A 24,000-nucleotide genomic window follows, 5' to 3' on the forward strand; every position below is an offset into this window, starting at 1 on the left:
CATGATCAACGCACATCCTATGCAGACAAAAAGCACAAGATGCAGGTAGGAAAGTTAATCATTTTTTAATGCAAAATTTGCATAGAAATAAAAACATGCTTTTTTAAATGAAGGGAATAATTCTAGGATATTCTAAACTGAGTATGAGAAAAATAATTTAAATTATGTAGTTCAGCTATGCTGTCTACAGAAACAATTTAGGGCCTGTCTGAGGATTTGATAATGTCAAAACTGTTTCTCTTCTAATACAAGTCAATGGAAAAAGCAGTTTGAAGCAGGTATAATGCAGTTGAAATGAATTCTGATTTATCTCAGAAATGTCTCAGACTGCTATTAATAACATGTTGCATTTGCTCATTGACACAAGCGCAAGACCCTATACTTCTAATACTGATATTAAATTTGTATGACCATTAACTGATCAGTTCCTATTAATCTTTCTCCATGTCTTTTTTAGGTCCTTTTTTACGTCTCTCCTGTTCATAGATTAGTGGGTGCCCTGATGACTGTCTTATCACTTTTCCCAGGTGAGATGGTATTAGAATGATTATCTGCCCCTCCTGCATTCTTAAATGTTATGTTTGTACATCTTCTCTGATGATCAGGCCCGGCTAGCTGGGGACCCCTGACAGGGGACTCCACACTCAACCAATCTGATGCCCCCGAGGGTGAGGTGGCTCCTTGCTGTACCCCATCCTGCCCTTTTTTTGTCTTTCTTTTTCTCTTTTCCTTTTTTCCCCCACTACCACTACTATAACATCTTCTTCATGACAATTAAAAACAAACACTCAGGGCTTGTACAGTGTCAGATCTGTTTTAGGTCTTGCTTAGATCACCTACAGCATGTTGTGATTCCTACATCTCTTGTAAAATTTTAGTTTTTAGATTGTTTTTTGTTTTTTGTTTTGTTTTTTTGTAATCCCTTACTGTGCCTTCTCTTTCTAGATATGACCTTCTCTACTTGTATATACATGCTCTTGTGTGGTTATAAATCAAGAATTACACCAAAAAAAATGATGCTTTTAATATAGATTTATTTTTTCCTTTTTAAATTTGTTCTTTTATCATAAAGGCATGATTGAGCATGGACTCACGGACAGTTCTCAGTACAGACCCCGACAGAGCATTACAGATGAAGGAATGTTCTCTTCAACTCCAACATCTCAGGACTATATTCCTGCAACTTCCTCCGAAAGCCCTAATTCCAAAGATGAGAGCATTGAAACTGAAAACAACCATTTTTTAGAGGACAACAAATCGGAAAGACCAGTGTTGGAGTCTGGAGTAGACCTAAATGGCAGTGTTGAGCATCTGAAGCCTCCATCTCATACATCTCCTGAATCTACTGAGAGTGACTGGGAAACACTGGATCCAAGCATCCTGGAGGAATGTATTACAACAGATGACGGGGAAGTTTGGAATATGGGTCCAGGGCAATCTGAAACTCTCAGTAAGGACAATGTAACATCAGGAAGTGTTCCCATTACTGTTCAGCCCCAGTCAAAAGCAGGCCAGGCAGTATTTGTTCCTGGATTGATATCTGGGCTAGAAGAGGACAAGTATGGAATGCCTTTAGCAATTTTTACAAAGGTCAGTATAACAGCAAGTGAAAAAATATAGTTTTTTTGGGCAGGATGTGCTTCTTTAGAAAATTAATTACCATAACCCATGAAATACCTGAATTAGGTGTTTTAGGCCCTATATAGGGTTAACTTGACAGAGCAGTACACTGCATTAATAAAAACCCATGTCAAATTTTTAGCAGTGCTACATTTTAAATATAAACAATAATATGTGGTGTGCTTGAAGAAAATTATGAAAATTCAGCCTTGATATGTATGCAGGGATCATAGCCTACCTAGTCGGTCTTTTTTTTTTTTTTTTTTTTTTTAAATATATATATCCAGGCATTGCTGTACTTCACCAACCCACTTTACTCACTTTGGTTAGAGTGGTAGTAAACCTCAGTCATAAAATATGAATAAAGCACATCCTTCTGTAGCGTGTACTTGTCTCTATCCAAAGCACTGACAGTCTTTTCTCTTTGCTTCCTCACCCCTCTGCTTTCTGCAGGAGTCCCTCCTGACAGGTTTTCCCTACAACAAGAGATAAAAAGTTGACAAGGGAGAGAACTCCAGCACACAGCCTGTAATTGACAGCCACAGCCTCTGTTCCTGTGTGAGGTGTGATAGGAGGGTATGTCGCTTCCCTCCAATCAGCTCTCAGATCTGTCCTCACAATGTGTAACTGGAGATCCCTACCCCCTCATGCAGAAGCTGAGAAAAAAAATCCTTTGATCTGTGTGTTTTTAGAATGATCTACAAATAGGTTGGCAGCAGATAAACAGGTAAAACTTATGCAGGACGATTTGTTTCATCTCTGTGTATCATCTGAGGCCAGTCACTTCACTGGGTATATGTGGGTGAAGTTTTCAAAGCTAGAGATCAGTTTATGCCCAATTCTAATTACAGCATCCTAAGCCATCATACAAAAGATTGTACTCACAAGGTGTACTCACAGACCTACTGAAGAGCAGAAAAGTGCAATGCCTCTTCTGACTGTCACCTTAGGTCGTGAACAGTGTGACAACGTGCAAGTAAGACATAACCAGGATAAACTCACGGCCCAACAGTGAAACAGAAGGATTTAAAAGACCGTCTGTGACCAGTTCACCATGCGTCCCTGTGCAAGCAATATACTAATGTGATAATATCAGAAGGGTCACAGACAAACCAACCGCGTAGCAGCCGGGGTACAAATGATATACAAGTCAGACAGTACCCAGGGCCTCACACACTACCGCACAGCAGTAGAATTAATAGAGTGTGATCAGGTCTCATACTTCATTTTTTTGCAGTGTACAGGAAGGGATCATATGTCACTGTACAGCAGAGCAACGCACCGCGCTGCTGTGCAAGACATGACGGCTCATTTTGTGCACTTTAAAAAAAAAAAAAAAAGTTGACTAAAGTAAAAAATGGAACTATGTGATGCACGTTTTTTAGTGACATCATCAAATGTAGCTGCTGTGCAAATCTAAACTGCGCAAGTTTAGAGGATGTGCACAGTACCTACAGGTAAGCCTCATCATAAGCTGACCTGTAGCCACTAGTTTTGGTTAAAGTGGTAGTAAACTCTTTATATATACTAGTGGCTATTACTACTATGCTATTAATTCTACTGCTGTGCAGTAGTTTGTGACAGGGTGGATAAAAATCAATGTTTTTTAAAAAAAAAAAAAAATCGGATTTTTTTAATTTAAATCGGATTTTTTTGAATAAAATGCTTATTGAGGAAAATATATTACCATCCAAAGGTTATTCCATCATGAAAAAAAGATTAGTTTTTTAATTATGTAGAATAAGGCTGTATATGTTTAATTTGTTTGGTAAATAAATTCCATGAATCCATTCACAATGTCGCTCTCCAGAGGTTTCTGTAAGATTATTGGGCAGTTTCTCTGCCTACAAGATATTATCACAGATGATTGGTTTACTTTTGCAGTTCTCAAAACTGAATTTGACTCAGCGGAGATCACATGCCTCTTCTTCACAGCAAAAATGTTATAACATGAACAGAGCTAAGAAAAAGATCTTCATCCTAACTTCTACAAACCTATAAATACAGAATCAGCCCCTTCAGTGCTAAGTTTCAAGAAGTTCAGTGAATAGAATAGAAACAATATTTTTCTGATTGTTTGGAGTGGAATAGATCTGCACAAGAAGAAAGGGAAACTAAGTGTGAGGAGGGAGGGGCCGACAGTGTGAGGAGGGAGGGGCCGACAGTGTGAGGAGGGAGGGGCCGACAGTGTGGGGAGGGAGGGGCCGACAGTGTGGGGAGGGAGGGGCCGACAGTGTGGGGAGGGAGGGGCCGACAGTGTGGGGAGGGAGGGGCCGACTGTGTGGGGAGGGAGGGGCCGACTGTGCGGGGAGGGAGGGGCCGACTGTGCGAGGAGGGAGGGGCCGACTGTGCGAGGAGGGAGGGGCCGACTGTGCGAGGAGGGAGGGGCCGACTGTGCGAGGAGGGAGGGGCCGACTGTGCGAGGAGGGAGGGGCCGACTGTGCGAGGAGGGGCCGACTGTGCGAGGAGGGGCCGACTGTGCGAGGAGGGGCCGACTGTGCGAGGAGGGAGGGGCCGACTGTGCGAGGAGGGAGGGGCCGACAGTGCGAGGAGGGAGGGGCCGACAGTGCGAGGAGGGAGGGGCCGACAGTGCGAGGAGGGAGGGGCCGACAGTGCGAGGAGGGAGGGGCCGACAGTGCGAGGAGGGAGGGGCCGACAGTGCGAGGAGGGAGGGGCCGACTGTGCGAGGAGGGAGGGGCCGACTGTGCGAGGAGGGAGGGGCCGACTGTGCGAGGAGGGAGGGGCCGACTGTGCGAGGAGGGAGGGGCCGACTGTGCGAGGAGGGAGGGGCCGACTGTGCGAGGAGGGAGGGGCCGACTGTGCGAGGAGGGAGGGGCCGACTGTGCGAGGAGGGAGGGGCCGACTGTGCGAGGAGGGAGGGGCCGACAGTGTGAGGAGGGAGGGGCCGACAGTGTGAGGAGGGAGGGGCTGACAGTCTAAGTTTCTTAAAATGTATATATTTTGTTTAGCCAAATTAGTTACCAAACATGGATGTTTAAGCAAATCACATATGCTGGAATGTTATTGTTTCAGATGAATAAATCTATTTAAATTGTTATTATTAAGGTAATGATTATTTTTCTCCTTCCTAAGTACAACAGAAAAGTTGTCCAAATATGAATGATTAACCTATTAAACTGGGGATAAAAAAACTAATATGAAAAGTTGTTATTCTAAAAATCTTCATCTACTTGGATATTAAAGTTATACCAGCAAGAATTAGTCTTTATGTAGAAAACTAGGATTTACATCCAGCCTTACTGACTAGTGATTTAAATTGTGATTTAAATTGTGATTTAAATCAGTTTGATTTAAATCAAATCCAGCCTGGTTTGTGAGACCCTGGGTACTGTCTGACTTGTATATCATTTGTACCCCGGCTGCTACGCGGTTGGTTTGTCTGTGACCCTTCTGATATTATCACATTAGTATATTGCTTGCACAGGGACGCATGGTGAACTGGTCACAGACGGTCTTTTAAATCCTTCTGTTTCACTGTTGGGCCGTGAGTTTATCCTGGTTATGTCTTACTTGCACGTTGTCACACTGTTCATGACCTAAGGTGACATAGAAGAGGCATTGCACTTTTCTGCTCTTCAGTAGGTCTCTGAGTACACCTTGTGGGTACAATCTTTTTTACATACTCTTTTGTATGATGGCTTAGGATGCTGTAATTAGAATTAGGCATAAACTGATCTCTAGCTTTGAAAACCCTCACCTATATATACCCAGTGAAGTGACTGGCCTCAGATGATACACAGAGATGAAACAAATCGTCCTGCATAAGTTTTACCTATTTATCTGCTGCCAACTTATTTGTAGATCATTCTAAAAACACACAGATCAAAGGATTTTTTTTCTCAGCTTCTGCATGAGGGGGTAGGGATCTCCAGTTACACATTGTGAGGACAGATCTGAGAGCTGATTGGAGGGTAGCGACACACCCTCCTATTGCACATCACACAGGAACAGAGGCTGTGGCTGTCAATTACAGGCTGTGTGCTGGAGTTCTCTCCCCTATCAACTTTTTATCTCTTGTTGTAGGGAAAACCTGTCAGGAGGGACTCCTGCAGAAAGCAGAGGGGTGAGGAAGCAAAGAGAAAAGACTGTCAGTGCTTTGGATAGAGACAAGTACACGCTACAGAAGGATGTGCTTTATTCATATTTTATGACTGAGGTTTACTACCACTTTAATGGTTCAGTGTTAAGGAGGGAAAGGGTTGTACATGTTATGTACACATATAACACTAGGGCGGCACAGTGGCTTAGTGGTTAACACGTCTGCCTTGCAGTAAATGGGTCATAGGTTCGATTCCCGACCATGGCACCTCCTGCATGGAGTTTGCATGTTCTCCCTGTGCTTGCGTGGGTTTCCTCCGGGTGCTCCGGTTTCCTCCCACACTCCAAAAGACATGCTGGTATGTTAATTTGCTCCTGTCTAAATTGGCCCTAATATGTGTATGTATGAATGTGAGTTAGGGACCTTAGATTGTACGCTCCTTGAGGGTTAGGGACTGATGTGAATGTACAATATATGTGTAAAGCACTGCGTAAATTGACAGCACTATATAAGTACCTGAAATAAATAACACCAGTTACATCCTATATTTGAATAGGAATTGAAAGATTTTGTCCAAATGCTTTTAAGACTTCATACACAGAGGTGCTCATTCTCCTGCATTTGCTTTAGTAAAGCATGGTTCATTTATTTCATCATTTATTGAAATTTCTTGATAAATGTGTCTCATTAAAGAAAAATGTAAGGCATGTAGGATGGTTTAAAATGTGAATTTACCTAATGATATACCAAACCAAAGAGAGAAGTAAAAATAAAGTGTCATGAGTGCTTGATAAGGGAATTCACCATCATAAGGAAGCAGAATCCCAACCATAATGAGTGGTTTCATATGGCCCACCCTGAATGATGATTATTATTATTATACAGTATTTATAAAGCACCAATAGTTCGCTCAGCGCTGTACATTACAGAGGGGGACAGAACATGTCAAGGGCCCTGCTCTTTCCAGCTTACAATCTAGGAGGGGGGGGTGGTGGCACAGGAGGAGATAGCTGTGGGGGATGGAGTGGTAGGAAGAGTTGAGGAGGTCGGCAGGTTAGCAGGGGGTGGGGTAGGCTTCCCTGAAGAGATGGGTTTTCAGGGTGCGCCTAAAGGAGAGGAGAGTAGGTGATAATCTGATGGGTTGGGGCAGGGAGTTCCAGAGGATGGGTGACACCCTGGAGAAGTCCTGGAGGCGGGCATGGGAGGAGGAGACCAGGGAACTAGAGAGAAGGAGGTCTTGTGAGGAGCGGAGTGTGCGTGTTGGGCGGTATTGGATATTAGGTCAGTGATGTAGTTCGGGACAGTATGGTGGACGGCTTTGTACGTCAGTGTTAGGATTTTGAATTTGATCCGTTGCGCAATCGGAAGCCAGTGGAGGGATTGGCAGAGGGGGTGGAGGACACTGAGTGGAGGCCAGTGGAGGGATTGGCAGAGGGGGGTGGAGGACACTGAGTGGAGGCCAGTGGAGGGATTGGCAGAGGGGGTGGAGGACACTGAGTGGAGGCCAGTGGAGGGATTGGCAGAGGGGGTGGCGGAGATGGAGCGGTTGGAAAGGTGAATGAGTCTGGCAGCCGTATTCAGGATGGACTGAAGCGGGGATAGCCAGCGGCGAGGCAGGCCAGTGAGGAGGGAGTTGCAGTAGTCGAGTCGTGATATGATGAGGGAGTGGATGAGCTGTTTAGTGGTTTCTGGGGTTAGGAACGTGCGGATTTTGGCGATGTTGCGGAGGTGGAGTCTGCATGAGTTTGTTAAAGATTGGACTTGGGGCTGGAAGGATAGGTTGGAGTCCAGAATGACACCAAGTACTCTGGCCTGCGGGGCGGGTTTGATGGTGGCGTTGTTGGATGTGATGGAGAAGTCAATGGGGGGTGGGGTCCGGGCTGGGGGGGAAGACTAGGAGCTCAGTTTTGGAGAGGTTCAGTTTAAGGAAGTGGAGCGACATCCAGTCTGATATGTCGCTCAGTAGGTGTGATTTGGGCGGAGACTGAGGGGGTGAGGTGGGGGGTTGAGAGATAGATTTGTGTGATAAATGAATGATAAAGCATATAGTCAGAAAACTGTTCAATTATTAGGTCTGTACCAGAACATGAGTGAAAATATACTTTTACCTTCGCTCTTTTCCATTGTACGGGCTCTAAAGAAAACACAGGTTCACAGTCCAGTGGTGTTAAAGGAAAACTGCCCTTTTCAACTTGAGCAGACACTATTCCAAAAAAGCCAGACCCAAAAAGAAGCATAGTAAATAAGTAAATTGAGGTTTTTACATTCTGTTTAATCCCATTCCAGGGTTACCTATGTTTGCCATATATGGCACTACAGCAGCATCATCTTCTCTCTGATGTCAGCATACGTGGATTTGTGGCTGGAGCTACCAACATACTCTTCCGACAGCAGAAACACTTGAGTGACGCCATTGTTGAGGTAAGCGGTTAATCAAATTTTATCTTCGTACTTAAGTGGATGTCAGACATATATGTTGTAAAAATTAAAATATTTAATCTTGCTTCAGTGGGGACAACATGCACAGTTCTTGCTTCACACTTTAATAAATGAGACCTGTGCTATCATTACATAAAATGTACTATAATTCTTACATTTCTGATCCTTTTTTGTGTTGCAAGGCAGCACTTTCTGGTTTCTGGCCTAAGCCATGCTCCGCTGCGTCCTGGGATTATTTATTTCAGGTACTTATATATCGCCGTCAATTTCCACAGCGCTTTACATGTATATATCGTAGATTCACATCAGTCCCTAACCCTCAAGGGGTGTACAATATATGGTCCCTAACTCACATTCATACATACACATACTATGGACATATTAGACAGGAGCCAATTAACCTACCAGCATGTCTTTGGTGGGTGGGAGGAAACCAGAGAACCCGGAGGAAAGCCACGCAGGCACAGGGAGAACATGCAAACTCCAGGCAGGTGGTGCCGTGGCTGGGACTCGAACCAACGACCCTAGTACTGCCAGGCGGAAGTGCTAACCACTCAGCCACTGTGCTGTCCATAGCCACTGTACTATCTTACAGCTATCCCAGTGTGTTACTAACCCACAGCTTTGGATGCTGAATCATTGTCTGACCAGTTATAACAACTGTGAGGTACACTGTATTACCAAAAATATTTGGACACCCCTCCAAATAACTGGACTCAGGTGTTCCAATCACCTCCATGTCCACAGGGGTAATAATTCAAGCCCCTAGGCATGAAGACTGCTTCTACAAACATTTGTGATAGAATGGGTCGCTCTCAGGAGCTCAGTGACTCCAAGCGTGGTCCCGTGATAGGTGGTCACCTGGGCAATAAGTCCATCCGTGACATTTCCTGGCTACTAAATATTCCACGGTCAACTGTTAGTGGTATTATAACAAAGTGGAAGCAACTGGGAACAACAGCCACTCCGCCACCAAGTGGTAGGCCACGTCACATGACAGAGCGGGGTCAGCGCATGCTGAAGTGCACAGAAGTCGCCAACTGTCTGCAGAGCCAATAGCTAAAGATATCCAAACTTCGTGTGGCCTTCAGATAAGCACAACAGTGTGTAGGAGCTTTAGGGAATGGGTTTCCATGGCCGAGCTGCTGCATCTAAGCATTACATCAAGTGCAATGCAAAGCGTAGGATGCAGTGGTGTAAAGCACGCCGCCACTGGACTCTAGAGTGTGGAGACATGTTCTTTGTCTGGCAAATCCGATGGACATATCTGGGTTTGGCAGTTGCCGGGAGAATGGTATATGCCTGACTGCATTGCGGCAAATGTAAAGTTTGGTGGAGGGGGGATTATGGTGTGGGGTTTTTTTCTTGGGTTGGTCTTGGCCCCTTTGTTCCAGTAAAGGGAACTCTTAAGGCATCAGCATACAAAGACATTTTGGACAATTTCATGCTCCCAACTTTGTGGGAGGAGTTTGGGGATGGCCCCTTCCTGTTCCAACATGACTGCGCACCAGTGCACAAAGCAAGGTCCATAAAGACATGGATGAGTGAGTTTGGAGTGGAGGAACGTGACTGGCCGGCACAGAGTCCTGATAGAACACCTTTGAGATGAATTAGAGCGGAGACTGTGAGCCAGGCCTTCTTGTCCAATATCAGTTTCTGACCTCAAATGTGCTTCTGGAAGAATGGTCCAACCTTCCCATAGACACCCTCCTAAACCTTGTGGACGGCCTTCCCAGAAGAGTTGAAGCTGTTATAGCTGCAAAGGGCGGGGCCAACTCAATATTGAACCCTACGGACTAAGACTGGGATGCCATTAAAGGTCATGTGCGTGTAAAGGCCGGAGGTCCAATACTTTTGGCAATATAGTGTATCTGTTCATGGGTTTGTTCTCCTGTTGTGGCCATTATGAAGGGAACACATTCTCCTTTTGTATTTTTAGTCTGTTATTTTGTGATGGGGCATACAGCAGGGGGAATCTGGACCAAGCAAAGGTAGGAAGGAACACCAAAAACTCCCAGGTACTTGGTAACTGTGGTGGAAGGTCCCGCTGTTGGGCTACCTGAGACCAACCAGATGTGGATTCAACCATCTAGTCTCACCTGTTGCTAAGATATTACTTTTAAATGGGGTAATCGTTAACGTTGGATTTCCCTTAATCTACAATGATTTTGTAACTGTTTTTGTGTTGCTGTAGTTACGATGGAAAACTACCGTATTTTTCGCTCCATAAGACGCACCTAGGTTTTAGATGAGAAAAACGAGAAAAAAAATATTCTGAACCAATGGACTGCAGACACAGTACAGGGGATGACCAGAGACTGCGGACACAGTACAGGAGATGACCAGAGACTGCGGACACAGTACAGGAGATGACCAGAGACTGCGGACATAGTACAGGAGATGGCCAGAGACTGCGGACGCAGTACAGGAGATGGCCAGAGACTGCGGACACAGTGCAGGAGATGACCAGAGACTGCGGACACGGTACAGGAGATGACCAGAGACTGCGGACATAGTACAGGGATGACCAGAGACTGCGGACATAGTACAGGAGATGACCAGAGACTGCGGACAGTACAGGAGATGGCCAGAGACTGCGGACAGTACAGGAGATGGCCAGAGACTGCGGACAGTACAGGAGATGACCAGAGACTGCGGACACAGTACAGGAGATGACCAGAGACTGCGGACACAGTACAGGGGATGACCAGAGACTGCGGACACAGTGCAGGGGATGACCAGAGACTGCGGACACAGTACAGGGGATGACCAGAGACTGCGGACACAGTACAGGGGATGACCAGAGACTGCGGACACAGTACAGGGGATGACCAGAGACTGCGGACACAGTACAGGGGATGACCAGAGACTGCGGACACAGTACAGGGGGTGACCAGAGACTGCGGACACAGTACAGGGGGTGACCAGAGACTGCGGACACAGTACAGGGGGTGACCAGAGACTGCGGACACAGTACAGGGGGTGACCAGAGACTGCGGACACAGTACAGGGGGTGACCAGAGACTGCGGACACAGTACAGGGGGTGACCAGAGACTGCGGACACAGTACAGGGGGTGACCAGAGACTGCGGACACAGTACAGGGGGTGACCAGAGACTGCGGACACAGTACAGGGGGTGACCAGAGACTGCGGACACAGTACAGGGGGTGACCAGAGACTGCGGACACAGTACAGGGGGTGACCAGAGACTGCGGACACAGTACAGGGGGTGACCAGAGACTGCGGACACAGTACAGGGGGTGACCAGAGACTGCGGACACAGTACAGGGGGTGACCAGAGACTGCGGACACAGTACAGGGGGTGACCAGAGACTGCGGACACAGTACAGGGGGTGACCAGAGACTGCGGACACAGTACAGGGGGTGACCAGAGACTGCGGACACAGTACAGGGGATGGACCAGAGACTGCGGACACAGTACAGGGGGTGACCAGAGACTGCGGACACAGTACAGGGGGTGACCAGAGACTGCGGACACAGTACAGGGGGTGACCAGAGACTGCGGACACAGTACAGGGGGTGACCAGAGACTGCGGACACAGTACAGGGGGTGACCAGAGACTGCGGACCTTTGGGGAGGGAGGGGGAGCGGGTACCTGAATTTGACAGGTACCGCTCCCACTTCCGCAAAGTTGTCCTTCCTTCCTTCTTCCCGCGGCGGCTTCTGTGACAGCCTGGTGCCCACTGCGCATGCGCGAGAAGCGCGGCGCTTTGTGAATGTTAATGTTAAGCTACAGATAAAAAAAAGCTTAAAATCTATCTTTTCCTAATAGTAAATTATTCATATGGATTTCTATGGCTGATGCAAAAGTAAAAGGAGGAGGAGGGGGGTGTCACTCAGCTACACCAGAAATAGGTCATCACTTTCTCTCCGGCACAGGGAATAGATCACACTTACAGAAGTTGTTGCCTTGGTCTGATGTGGGTTGAATGGTCAGTAAAATGCACATGATAAAGCGGGGAGCTGGCCTGACTCTAGAAATCACTGCACATGAGTGATTTATGTAAACTTTGTGTGTTTTTGATATTTAGGCTGCACGTGAAACTCTTAAACTCGTATGCTCATGTTCTGAGGATAAAAAGTAATTGTATGTAGCGTTAGTCTGTGCTAACTGTAGGGAAACAACCCATAAGATCGCTTTAGTTGTGCTCAGGGGCGGACTGACAACTCGTGGGGCCCCCGGGCAATAGGGGATCATGGGGCCCCTGTGTCCTTGCCCAAACTCAAAAAAGCCTATGAAAAAGGTACCAGGGGCATCTCATGGGGCCCCCTACTGACCCTGGGCCCTCGGGCAGTGCATGAATTTCCAAATGTTCAGTCCGCCCCTGGTTGTGCTTAAAGGATAAGTTCACCTTTTGGACAAGAATAATAAATGCACATTTTTTTGCAGGTAAAGAATGTGCATTTATTATTTTTGTCCAAAGGAGCCTGGAAAGCATTGCACTAGTGATCCGTAGATCGCTGATACCATGCGGGTCTCCAGCAGACCTGTCAGAATATCTGCTTGCCATATGGGATGTACAAACAAGCAGATATTCTGACAAGAAGCTTGAATGAGCGCCATAGTTCATTGAAAACTACAAGCGGACATCTGCTAAGGCTGTGGGGACTTGCAGTTCATTCATTCACCGAAGTACGTGAATGAATGACGCAGCCGTGTGGGCGAAGCCCCCCGCAAGGCCACGCTGTTTTCAAATCTAACAGATAGTACCGGGAGAGTCGGAGGGAGGTGGTACAGCGGTTGGCAGCTTCGGCTATGGGAACATGTTACATATTCCACCCTAAAAACGGGTGGGAACATGTAACCTGTTCCAAAGGTGAACTTATCCTTTTAGATCTGGAAAAAAAATTTAGTATTTTATTAGATTAATAGATTTGCAGACTTCCTGACACCGGCGGGGGGGGGGGAGAATCTGGAGAGTGCAAAATCTGGTTCTGTTCTGCATAGAAAACCAATCAACATCCAGATATTATTGTCAAAGCTTAATTGAATAAGCTGCCGTTAGAAGCTGATTGGATACCGTGCACAGCTGCACCACATTCTGAGTGCTCCAGTTTTAGTAAATCTCCCTCCAAAGGTGGACTTTTGTAACTAGAATAGGGTGCTTCAACAACTTTCCACCTCTCCCCCTATTCTTAGACAATCAACATAAAAAATAAATATACTAGGGTGTACTTGGCATTCATTAGAACTGAAGAGGTGGATTGAATAAGCTACAAAATGGCTACATTAGAGTACCGTTTATTGTGACGAACTACAACTAGCTGTGAAAGAAATGCTACTTTACAAAAACAATGTACCGTATTTGCCGGCGTATAAGACGACCCCCTACTTTTCCTGTTAAAATATAAGGTTTGGGCTATACTCGCCGTATAAGACTACCCCTCTTCCAATGCACACCAAATAAAAATTAAAAAACATCAGATTTGATTTCAATATGGTATGGTATTCCAATGATGGGACACTATTCCTCCCACTGACACCAATGATGGTGCCCCATCATTAGTGTCAGTGTGTGAGGAATAGTGTCCCATCATTGGTGTCAGTGGGAGGAATAGCACCCCATCATTGGTGTCAGTGGGAGGAATAGCGCCCCATCATTGGTGTCAGTGGGAGGAATCGTGCCCCATCATTGGTGTCAGAGCAACGAATCGTGCCCCATCATTGGTGTCAGTGGCAGGAATAGCACCCCATCATTGGTGTCAGTGGGAGGAATAGCGCCCCATCATTGGTGTCAGTGGGAGGAATCGTGCCCCATCATTGGTGTCAGAGCAACGAATCGTGCCCCATCATTGGTGTCAGTGGGAAGAATCGTGCCCCATCATTGGTGTCAGTGGGAGGAATAGCGCCCCATCATTGGTGTCAGTGGGAGGAATAGCGCCCCATCCTTGGTGTCAGTGGGAGGAATAGCGCCCCATCATTGGTGTCAGTGGGAGGAATAGCACCCCATCATTGGTATCAGTGGGAAGAATCGTGCCCCATCATTGGTGTCAGTGGCAGGAATAGCACCCCATCATTGGTGTCAGTGGGAGGAATAGCGCCCCATCATTGGTGTCAGTGGGAGGAATAGTGCCCCATCATTGGTGTCAGTGGGAGGAATCGTGCCCCATCATTGGTGTCAGAGCAACGAATTGTGCCCCATCATTGGTGTCAGTGGGAGGAATAGCACCCCATCATTGGTATCAGTGGGAAGAATCGTGCCCCATCATTGGTGTCAGTGGGAGGAATAGTGCCCCATCATTGGTATCAGTGGGAGGAATAATGCCCCATAATTGGTGTCAGTGGAAGGAATAGCGCCCCATCATTGGTGTCAGTGGGAGGAATAGCGCCCCATCATTGGTGTCAGTGGGAGGAATAGCGCCCCATCATTGGTGTCAGTGGGAGGAATAGCGCCCCATCATTGGTGTCAGTGGGAGGAATAGCGCCCCATCATTGGTGTCAGTGGGAGGAATAGCGCCCCATCATTGGTGTCAGTGGGAGGAATAGCGCCCCATCATTGGTGTCAGTGGGAGGAATAGCGCCCCATCATTGGTGTCAGTGGGAGGAATAGCGCCCCATCATTGGTGTCAGTGGGAGGAATAACGCCCCATCATTGGTGTCAGTGGGAGGAATAGCGCCCCATCATTGGTGTCAGTGGGAGGAATAGCGCCCCATCATTGGTGTCAGTGGGAGGAATAGTGCCCCATCATTGGTGTCAGTGGGAGGAATAGTGCCCCATCATTGGTGTCAGTGGGAGGAATAGTGCCCCATCATTGGTGTCAGTGGGAGGAATAGTGCCCCATCATTGGTGTCAGTGGGAGGAATAGTGCCCCATCATTGGTGTCAGTGGGAGGAATAGTGCCCCATCATTGGTGTCAGTGGGAAGAATCGTGCCCCATCATTGGTGTCAGTGGCAGGAATAGCACCCCATCATTGGTATCAGTGGGAAGAATCGTGCCCCATCATTGGTGTCAGTGGGAGGAATAGTGCCCCATCATTGGTATCAGTGGGAGGAATAATGCCCCATCATTGGTGTCAGTGGAAGGAATAGCGCCCCATCATTGGTGTCAGTGGGAGGAATAGCGCCCCATCATTGGTGTCAGTGGGAGGAATAGCGCCCCATCATTGGTGTCAGTGGGAGGAATAGCGCCCCATCATTGGTGTCAGTGGGAGGAATAGCGCCCCATCATTGGTGTCAGTGGGAGGAATAGCGCCCCATCATTGGTGTCAGTGGGAGGAATAGCGCCCCATCATTGGTGTCAGTGGGAGGAATAGCGCCCCATCATTGGTGTCAGTGGGAGGAATAGCGCCCCATCATTGGTGTCAGTGGGAGGAATAGCGCCCCATCATTGGTGTCAGTGGGAGGAATAGCGCCCCATCATTGGTGTCAGTGGGAGGAATAGTGCCCCATCATTGGTGTCAGTGGGAGGAATAGTGCCCCATCATTGGTGTCAGGGGGAGGAATAGTGTCCCAAAATTGGTGTCAGGGGGAGGAATAGTGTCCCAAAATTGGTGTCAGTGGGAGGAATAGTACTCCGTCAGTGGGGAGAGGAATAGTGCCCCATCGTTGGTGTCAGTGGGGGGAGGAATAGTGCCCCATCATTAGTATCAGTGACACCAATGATGGGGCACTATTCCTCCCACTGACACCAATGACACTTGCTGACTCCTGTTCTAGTATGGTATTGGTGCAGCCAGCATATGTGGTTGCAGCAGCACCTCTGCACTGCACACTTACCCTCACTCGATTTTCACGGGTCTGCTCGGCTCCGCCTCCTCGCCCGTGATTGGCCGCCTGTGTGCCTTTCCTGAGCTACAGTTCTGGCGGCAAATCACCGGTGAGGAGGCGGAGCCGAGCGGCAGGAGTGAGGGAGTGGCCGGAGTGACTGAAGGAGCAGCGCTTCCTGGATGGATCGTCGTGGGAGCCAGGTAAGAGACAGCACCCTCTGCCCTCCCCTGTACTTAGTGTCCCTTCCGTCGGAAGGGGGGGATGGCGGCAGCACCGCGCCGCCCCCCTAAAAAGTGCCCCCTGACGTGTACCGGCGTATAAGACGACCCCCGACTTTTGAGAAGATTTTCAAGGGTCAAAAAGTCATCTTATACACCGGAAAATACGGTAAATGAAACCCACAAAAAAAGGTTTAAAGTACCGTATTTTTCGCTCCATGAGACGCACCTAGGTTTTAGAGGCAGAAAACAGGAAAAAAAAATTCTGAACTAATGGACTGCAGACACAGTACAGGAGATGACCAGAGACTGCAGACATAGTACAGGAGATGACCAGAGACTGCGGACACAGTACAGGAGATGACCAGAGACTGCGGACGTAGTACAGGAGATGACCAGAGACTGCGGACACAGTACAGGAGATGACCAGAGACTGCGGACACAGTACAGGAGATGACCAGAGACTGCGGACACAGTACAGGAGATGACCAGAGACTGCGGACACAGTACAGGAGATGACCAGAGACTGCGGACACAGTACAGGAGATGACCAGAGACTGCGGACACAGTACAGGAGATGACCAGAGACTGCGGACACAGTACAGGAGATGACCAGAGACTGCGGACACAGTACAGGAGATGACCAGAGACTGCGGACGTAGTACAGGAGATGACCAGAGACTGCGGACATAGTACAGGAGATGACCAGAGACAGCGGACACAGTACAGGAGATGACCAGAGACTGCGGACACAGTACAGGAGATGACCAGAGACTGCGGACAGTACAGGAGATGACCAGACACTGCGGACAGTACAGGAGATGACCAGAGACTGCAGACACAGTACAGGAGATGACCAGAGACTGCGGACAGTACAGGGGATGACCAGAGACTGCGGACATAGTACAGGAGATGACCAGAGACTGCGGACACAGTACAGGAGATGACCAGAGACTGCGGACGTAGTACAGGAGATGACCAGAGACTGCGGACACAGTACAGGAGATGACCAGAGACTGCGGACATAGTACAGGAGATGACCAGAGACTGCGGACATAGTACAGGAGATGACCAGAGACTGCGGACACAGTACAGGAGATGACCAGAGACTGCGGACACAGTACAGGAGATGACCAGAGACTGCGGACAGTACAGGAGATGACCAGAGACTGCGGACATAGTACAGGAGATGACCAGAGACTGCGGACAGTACAGGAGATGACCAGAGACTGCGGACATAGTACAGGAGATGACCAGAGACTGCGGACATAGTACAGGAGATGACCAGAGACTGCGGACACAGTTCAGGGGATGACCAGAGACTGCGGACACAGTTCAGGGGATGACCAGAGACTGCGGCCACAGTACAGGGGATGACCAGAGACTGCGGACACAGTACAGGAGATGACCAGAGACTGCGGACACAGTACAGGGGATGATCAGAGACTGCTGAGAGCACAGGGATGACCAGAGACTGCGGACAGCACAGGGATGACCAGAGACTGTGGATAGTACAGGGGATGACTGCTGACCTTTGGGGAGGTGGGGAGCGGGTACCTGAATTTGACAGATACCCGCTCCCACTTCCGCGGAGTTGTTCTTTCATCTTACCTGTTCCTCTATCCAGCGGCGCGCTGTCTTCCCGGCTTCTGTAATGGCGCTCGGCATGACAGCCGGGTGCCCAGTGCACATGAGCAAGAAGCACTTGTGCTTTGTGATTGGTCCGGCGGCTTCTGGGATCTGTCATGTGTCCCAGGTGCCGCCTTACCATTCACAAAATGCACCGCTTCCTGCGCATGCGCACTTGGCACCCGGCTGTCATGCCCACACTACAGAAGCCGGGAAGACCGCGCCGCTGGATAGAGGAACGGGTAAGATGAAAGAACAACTCCACGGAAGTGGGAGCGGGTATCTGTCAAATTCAGGTACCTCCCCCCCCTCCCCAAAGGTCAGCAGTCATCTCTATAAGGTCCCGCTGTAGAGCTGAGTGGCCGGCCCGGTATTCTGACATGGTGGCGGCAGAAATACCGGACCGGCCGCTCCATATTCGCTCCATAAGACACACTGACATTTTCCCCCCTTTTTTGGGGGGAAAAAAGTGCGTCTTATGGAGCGAAAAATACGGTAGTTGTAAATCCTTGGTGCCTACTAAAAAAGAAAAAGAATTGGCTTGTAATAGCAGATCTTTTCTAAATCTGGAAAAAAAAAATCATAACACCGCTGTGTAAATCTTTTTTTTCTTTTTTTTTTCTTTGTTATGTTCTATTCCAATGTAAGGTGACTGCAATCCTCTGCACAGCTCAGCACAGTGGTCGGTGGGCGTGGCTATATGATCTGCATAGCACAGTGTAGGGATGAGCAAAAAAGACCATGGAAGATATAGGCACGCTGTGTGCTTGCCAAGCATCCTCTACCATTGAATGAGAAGACATTGGGGGTTATTTACTAAAATTGGAGGGTGTAAAATCTGGTGCGGCTTTGCATAGAGACCAATCGGCTTCCGGTTTTATTATCAAAGCTTAATTGAGTAAGCTGGAATTAGAAGGTGATTGGCTACCATGCACAGCTGCACCAGATTCTGAGTGGTCCGGTTTTAGTAAAACTCACCCATTGGCGGCAAACTCGCCCCTCAAGCAGGATCAGCTTCCTTGTATTGCTTGGTCATAACAAGGAGGAAGGGGGAATGGCAGGATCAAACCCATACTTATAAGCAGGAGTAAGAGCACCCTAAATAAATGGAATATGATGTTTAAACACGGTGTATTCAAAGAGGCAAAAAATTGAAACAGGTGGTGAGGAGACATCACATCGCTTCTTCACCACCTCTCAGTAGCCTCTGAAGCCTTGGAATACGGATTATGCTTGAGAGGAAAGATAGATTTAGACACGTCCATGAAAACCTCTCTGATGGGAGTAGTAAATACCACTTTAGTTGTCACTGCAACTGTCCCCATTGTAGGATTTGCTCTATATTCCTGTCCCAGTGACAATCATGTCATTTTTGATCTCCCATCACTGATAGTGGTTACCAGGACAACAAGTAAGGATCTATTTCCTCCAAGGAGATGGACAGCAATAAAATCCTAAAAAAAAAAAAATAAATCTGCCCACACTCCGAGTATATTATGTGCATTGTGATGCCAGATTGTTATGAATGCGTGCACTGTATGGTCATAGACCATTTGCTTCCTGTAAATTTCAGGTGGTTAGGGTATATATTTAATGTTTTAAGCCTTTTTTTTATCCTTGTATCTCAAATCCAGGTTGAAGAAGCACGAATCAATATTCATGACCCAGAACTGAGGAAGGTGCTGAACCCAACAACAGCCGACCTCCGTTTCATTGACCACTTAGTAAAACATGTCACTGAAAACCGGGATGATGTTTTCCTTGATGGCACAGGCTGGGAGGGTGGTGATGAATGGATCAGGGCACAATTTGCACTTTACGTTCATTCTTTGCTATCTGCCACAACGCAACCAGGTAGAGTAACTGTTCATAGTAGTGCTAGGACAATGGTGTCCTTCGGTTTTGTTTAACCCCTTGCCTACCAGACACTTATACCTTCTTCTTTACCAGGCCAATTTTCAGCTTTTCAGAGCTGTCGCACTTTGACAATTGCGCGGTCATGCAAGATTGTACCTATATGAAATTTTTATCATTTTTTTTCATTTTTTTCTCACAAATAGAGCTTTCTTTTGGTGATATTTAATCGCCTTTTTTGCGCTATAAACAAAAAAAGTGCAAAAAATTTCTATTATAATTTTTCAAACAGGTACTTTTTCTCCTTCACTGATGTGCATTGATGAGGCAGCACTGATGGGCACTGATAGGCAGCACTGATGGGCACTGATAGGCAGCACTAATGAGGTGTCACGGATAGGCGACACTGATAGGCGACACTGATAGGCGACACTGATAGGCGACACTGATAGGCGACACTGATAGGCGACACTGATAGGCGGCACTGACTGGCGGCACTGCTGGGCACTGACTGGCGGCACTGCTGGGCACTGACTGGCACAACTGCTGGGCTGCACTGGTGGGCAGCACAGGTGTGTGGCACAGGTGGGTGCACTGCTGGGCACAGGTGGGCGGAGCTAGTGGGTGCACTGCTGGGCACAGGTGGGTGCACTGCTGGGCACAGGTGGGTGCACTGCTGGGCACAGGTGGGCGGAGTTAGTGGGCGCACTGCTGGCAACAGGTGGGCGGAACTTGTGGGTGGCACTGCTGGGCACCAATCATCAGGGCACTGATCATCAGTGCCCTGATGATCGGTGCCGATCCCCGCTCTAACAACTGCCGGTTTTCGGCAGTACTTTCCTCACGATCTGACAGCGTGAGGAAAGTGCAGCCGAGAACCAACAATTGCATTTCCCGGCGATCAGCGTGTCATTGGACATGGCTGATCACGTGGTAAAAGGCTGCTGTGATTGGCCTTTTACCACATCACGTGATCAGCTGTGTCCGTAGGACATAGCGATCACGGAGATCGCTGGGTGCGCGCCCCCTGGTGCGCGCAGGAGAGCGCGTTCTGGGAGGACGTCATATGGCGCCCTCCCAGAACTGGCCTGCCGCAGTGTAGCCGTCATTCGGCTATCTGCGGTCGGCAAGTAGTTAAGTAAAACTCCAGTATTCCTTCCTAAAACATCAGATATGTGCATGGCGCAATTTATGAACTGAAATACTAAGCAAAGGGGTTTATTACTAATCTCTGGATACTTTGTAGTGGTTTAAAAGGACAGTTTGAATCATTTTGGCTCATGTTACTTTAAAGTGATAATAGACACTTAAATACAGTATACCCTCTGAAGTGTCAAGCTTCAGGATGATGCACAGGAATAAAGCAAATCCTCTTAGATAAGCTGTACCTTTTTATCTGCAGCACTCTCTCTTCTACAGCCTTCCATAGTACAGAGATCAAGGGGTATATCTGAGCTTCCAGGAGGCAGGGGAGCAGGGATCTAGCATCACACACTGCACAGTACAGTGCAATCTGCACTCTATTAGTTTCATTCTTTCAGACCCCTGATGCCTCCTTCAAGAGAACCTGTCACCCAAAAAATATATCACATGGAGGACTTTGTCCCCTATGGGCCCTATTCACATATAGGCAGAATTTTCTTGATTCCAAGCCCTGGCAAAACAGGTGAGGCACATTTGTGTGCCATCCATCTTTTACACATGTGAATCATGCTTTTTACATCGCTAGTGGGAACCCGTGTTCCCACTATGTGACCTGTAAACAGGGTCTAAGTGATGTAAACGTTTGGTAGAAAAACAAAATTTAAACAAAAGTATAAAAAAAAAATTAGTTATGGCCAAGCACTTAAAATTCTCATAAAAGGGGTGTGAATGCATGAAAACGTTGATTGCGCTACTCATCTTACATATCACTGTAAACGCCAGTGTGAGAGCAATCATTGTAACCCATTACCCATGGTTAACTCTAAACCGATGACCTTTTAAAGGCTCTTAACCACTTCCTGTCCAGACACTTTCCCCCCCCCTTCCAGTCCGGACACTTTTACCCCCTTCCTGTCCAGACACTTTTACCCCCTTCCTGTCCAGGGCAATTTCCAGCTTTCAGCGCTATCACACTTTGAATGACAATTGCGCGGTCATGCAACACTGTACCCATATGAATTTTTTACCATTTTTTTGAGACAGATAAAGCTTTATTTTGGTGGTATTTATTCACCGCTGGGATTTTTATTTTTTTTGCTATGTAAATGAAAAAGTCCAAAAATTTTGAAAAGTTTTTTTTTTTTTTTTAATATAAAATTTTGCAAATAAATAATATTTCGTCATAAATCTTGGCCAAAATTTATTCCGTTATTTTTTTAGTAAAAAAAAAAATCCAAATTAGTTTATAACCAAAAATTATAATTTTTAAACATTTGTAAAAAAAAATTTTTTTTTTTTTTTATATATTTTTTATTTTTATTTTTTTTACATACTGTCACCCTAGCAGTACAATGTCACCATGGTGACACTGTACTACTTGTGGGGGGTGATGAAGATTTTTTTTTTTTTTTTTTTACACTGATTGCTTTTACACCCATATAGGATGTAAAAGCAATCATTTCTCATTCTCTCTGTCTGCATTCTTGCAGTCATTGAGAAGTACTGAGTGAGCTGTGATTGGTCACAGCTTGTCACATGGTACAAGGCTGTTGTGAATAGCCTTGTACCATGTGACCTCTGTGATCATTCACAGATTTCACACGTAGTAAGCAATGATGTCAGAAAGTGACATCTTGCTTACTGCTTTGCATGTGATCACTGATTGGCCAATCAATGACCACATGATCAGAACCTCGTACAGAGGTCCTGTCCGATGATTGGTGTTTCACTGTGTCCGGAGGACACAGCGGGCACCGGATTGCCAGGGAGCGCGCACAGCTAGAAAAGGCGGGTGCCGTTTATGAACGGCAACCCGCCCCTGGAGTGCCACCGTCCTGCCGTTTAAAAACCGCAGGCGGATGGCAAGTGGTTAAAGTGTTGCCTATGAAAAATAAAGGGTACCGAAGTTTTTGTTGCTCTTTCACAGGCCCGTGCAGTTTTAAGGCTTGACATGTTGTGATATCTATTAACATGCCAAAACCTCATCTTTCATATTTTATCAAAAAAATTGGGTAATTGCCTTCGTGTGCCCTAAAATTAACTTTAATGTATTTTTTTTACTGAAATTGTGCATTTCATAAACTGTTGCGCTAATATTGTGTGACATAGAAAACTTATAATTATATATTAAATACTTCTTCTCTATGGCAGTGGTCTCCAAACTGCGGCCTGTAGGTAGGATGCGGCCCTTATCTTGCTTTTACCTGGCACTTGGGGCGCTGTTCCTTCCATTGGTACGTGACACTATTACACTGTTACCCACTTGGGTGTGGGACCCCAGCGTGTGAAAAGGCACATGGTCACTGTGTTCAAACACTTTTCCTGCGCTGCGCCTTTTAGGACCGTGCCTTTTGGCTAAGTTCTGGGCAATTTTTGCTACGGGTCTCAGGGCCTGGTCAGTGCGCAATCTGCACGACCACTTTTTTAATTTATTTTCTCCCACGTTTGTCACTTTTTTTTCACTTTTGTGTGTGTTTTATTTCTCACAGGATGGAGGGTGTGGGTCCTCGGGCCTACCCTGAAGTCTAGGGGGAGGATGTGTGGCCTTTTGGTTCCTTCCTCCCCTGTCCCTAGGGGGTTTTCTCTCCGGGAGAGCCCCCTGGCCAAGTACTGAGTGGCTGGCCACAAGGAACGGTGGTCCGCCAGGCCTTTTGGCTAGGTGGACCAAATGGGAACCTTGTCCCTGTCAGGAGCTTCGTGCCCCGGGGGATCAGGGTAGAGGTCCATCCCCTTCGGGGGAAGGACAAAGCACACCCCTAAGTGCACTTTTTTGTACTTGCACGTTTTTTGTGAACACTTACGGGTTTTTCGTTTTTCGCACGTTCGCGGACTTAAAAAAAAAAAAATTGTTACCCACTGAAACCAACAATGGGGCACTGTTTCCTCCCCTGACACCAATGATGGGACACTATTCCTCCCACTGACACCAATGATGGGACACTATTCCTCCCACTGACACCAATGATGGGGCACTATTCCTCCCACTGACACCAATGATGGGGCACTATTCCTCCCACTGACACCAATGATGGGGCACTATTCCTCCCACTGACACCAATGATGGAGCACTACCCCTCCCACTGACACCAATGATGGGGCACTACCCCTCCCACTGACACCAATGATGGGGCACTACCCCTCCCACTGACACCAGTGATGGGACACTACCCCTCCCACTGACAACAGTGATGGGGCACTACCCCTCCCACTGACACCAGTGATGGGGCACTACCCCTCCCACTGACACCAGTGATGGGGCACTACCCCTCCCACTGACACCAATGATGGGGCACTACCCCTCCCAC

At 47.3% G+C, this 24,000-nt stretch overlaps 1 protein-coding gene across 1 annotated transcript in view; it reads left to right on the top strand.

Moving 5' to 3' along the window:
• Positions 1-24,000, top strand: part of AVL9 (AVL9 cell migration associated) — a 106,001-nt gene that overhangs the window by 75,577 nt on the left and 6,424 nt on the right. The window contains exons 10-13 of the mRNA XM_089657840.1: positions 458-527; positions 1,073-1,590; positions 7,967-8,101; positions 19,333-19,552. Of these exons, the coding sequence (XP_089513966.1) occupies positions 458-527; positions 1,073-1,590; positions 7,967-8,101; positions 19,333-19,552 (943 nt within the window). The remainder of the gene's footprint in view (positions 1-457; positions 528-1,072; positions 1,591-7,966; positions 8,102-19,332; positions 19,553-24,000) is intronic.

This window comes from Staurois parvus, unplaced genomic scaffold (genome assembly GCF_062004578.1).
Source record: "Staurois parvus isolate SC_StPar_1 unplaced genomic scaffold, SC_StPar_1.0 ptg001034l, whole genome shotgun sequence".
Classification (NCBI taxonomy): Eukaryota; Metazoa; Chordata; class Amphibia; order Anura; family Ranidae; genus Staurois; species Staurois parvus.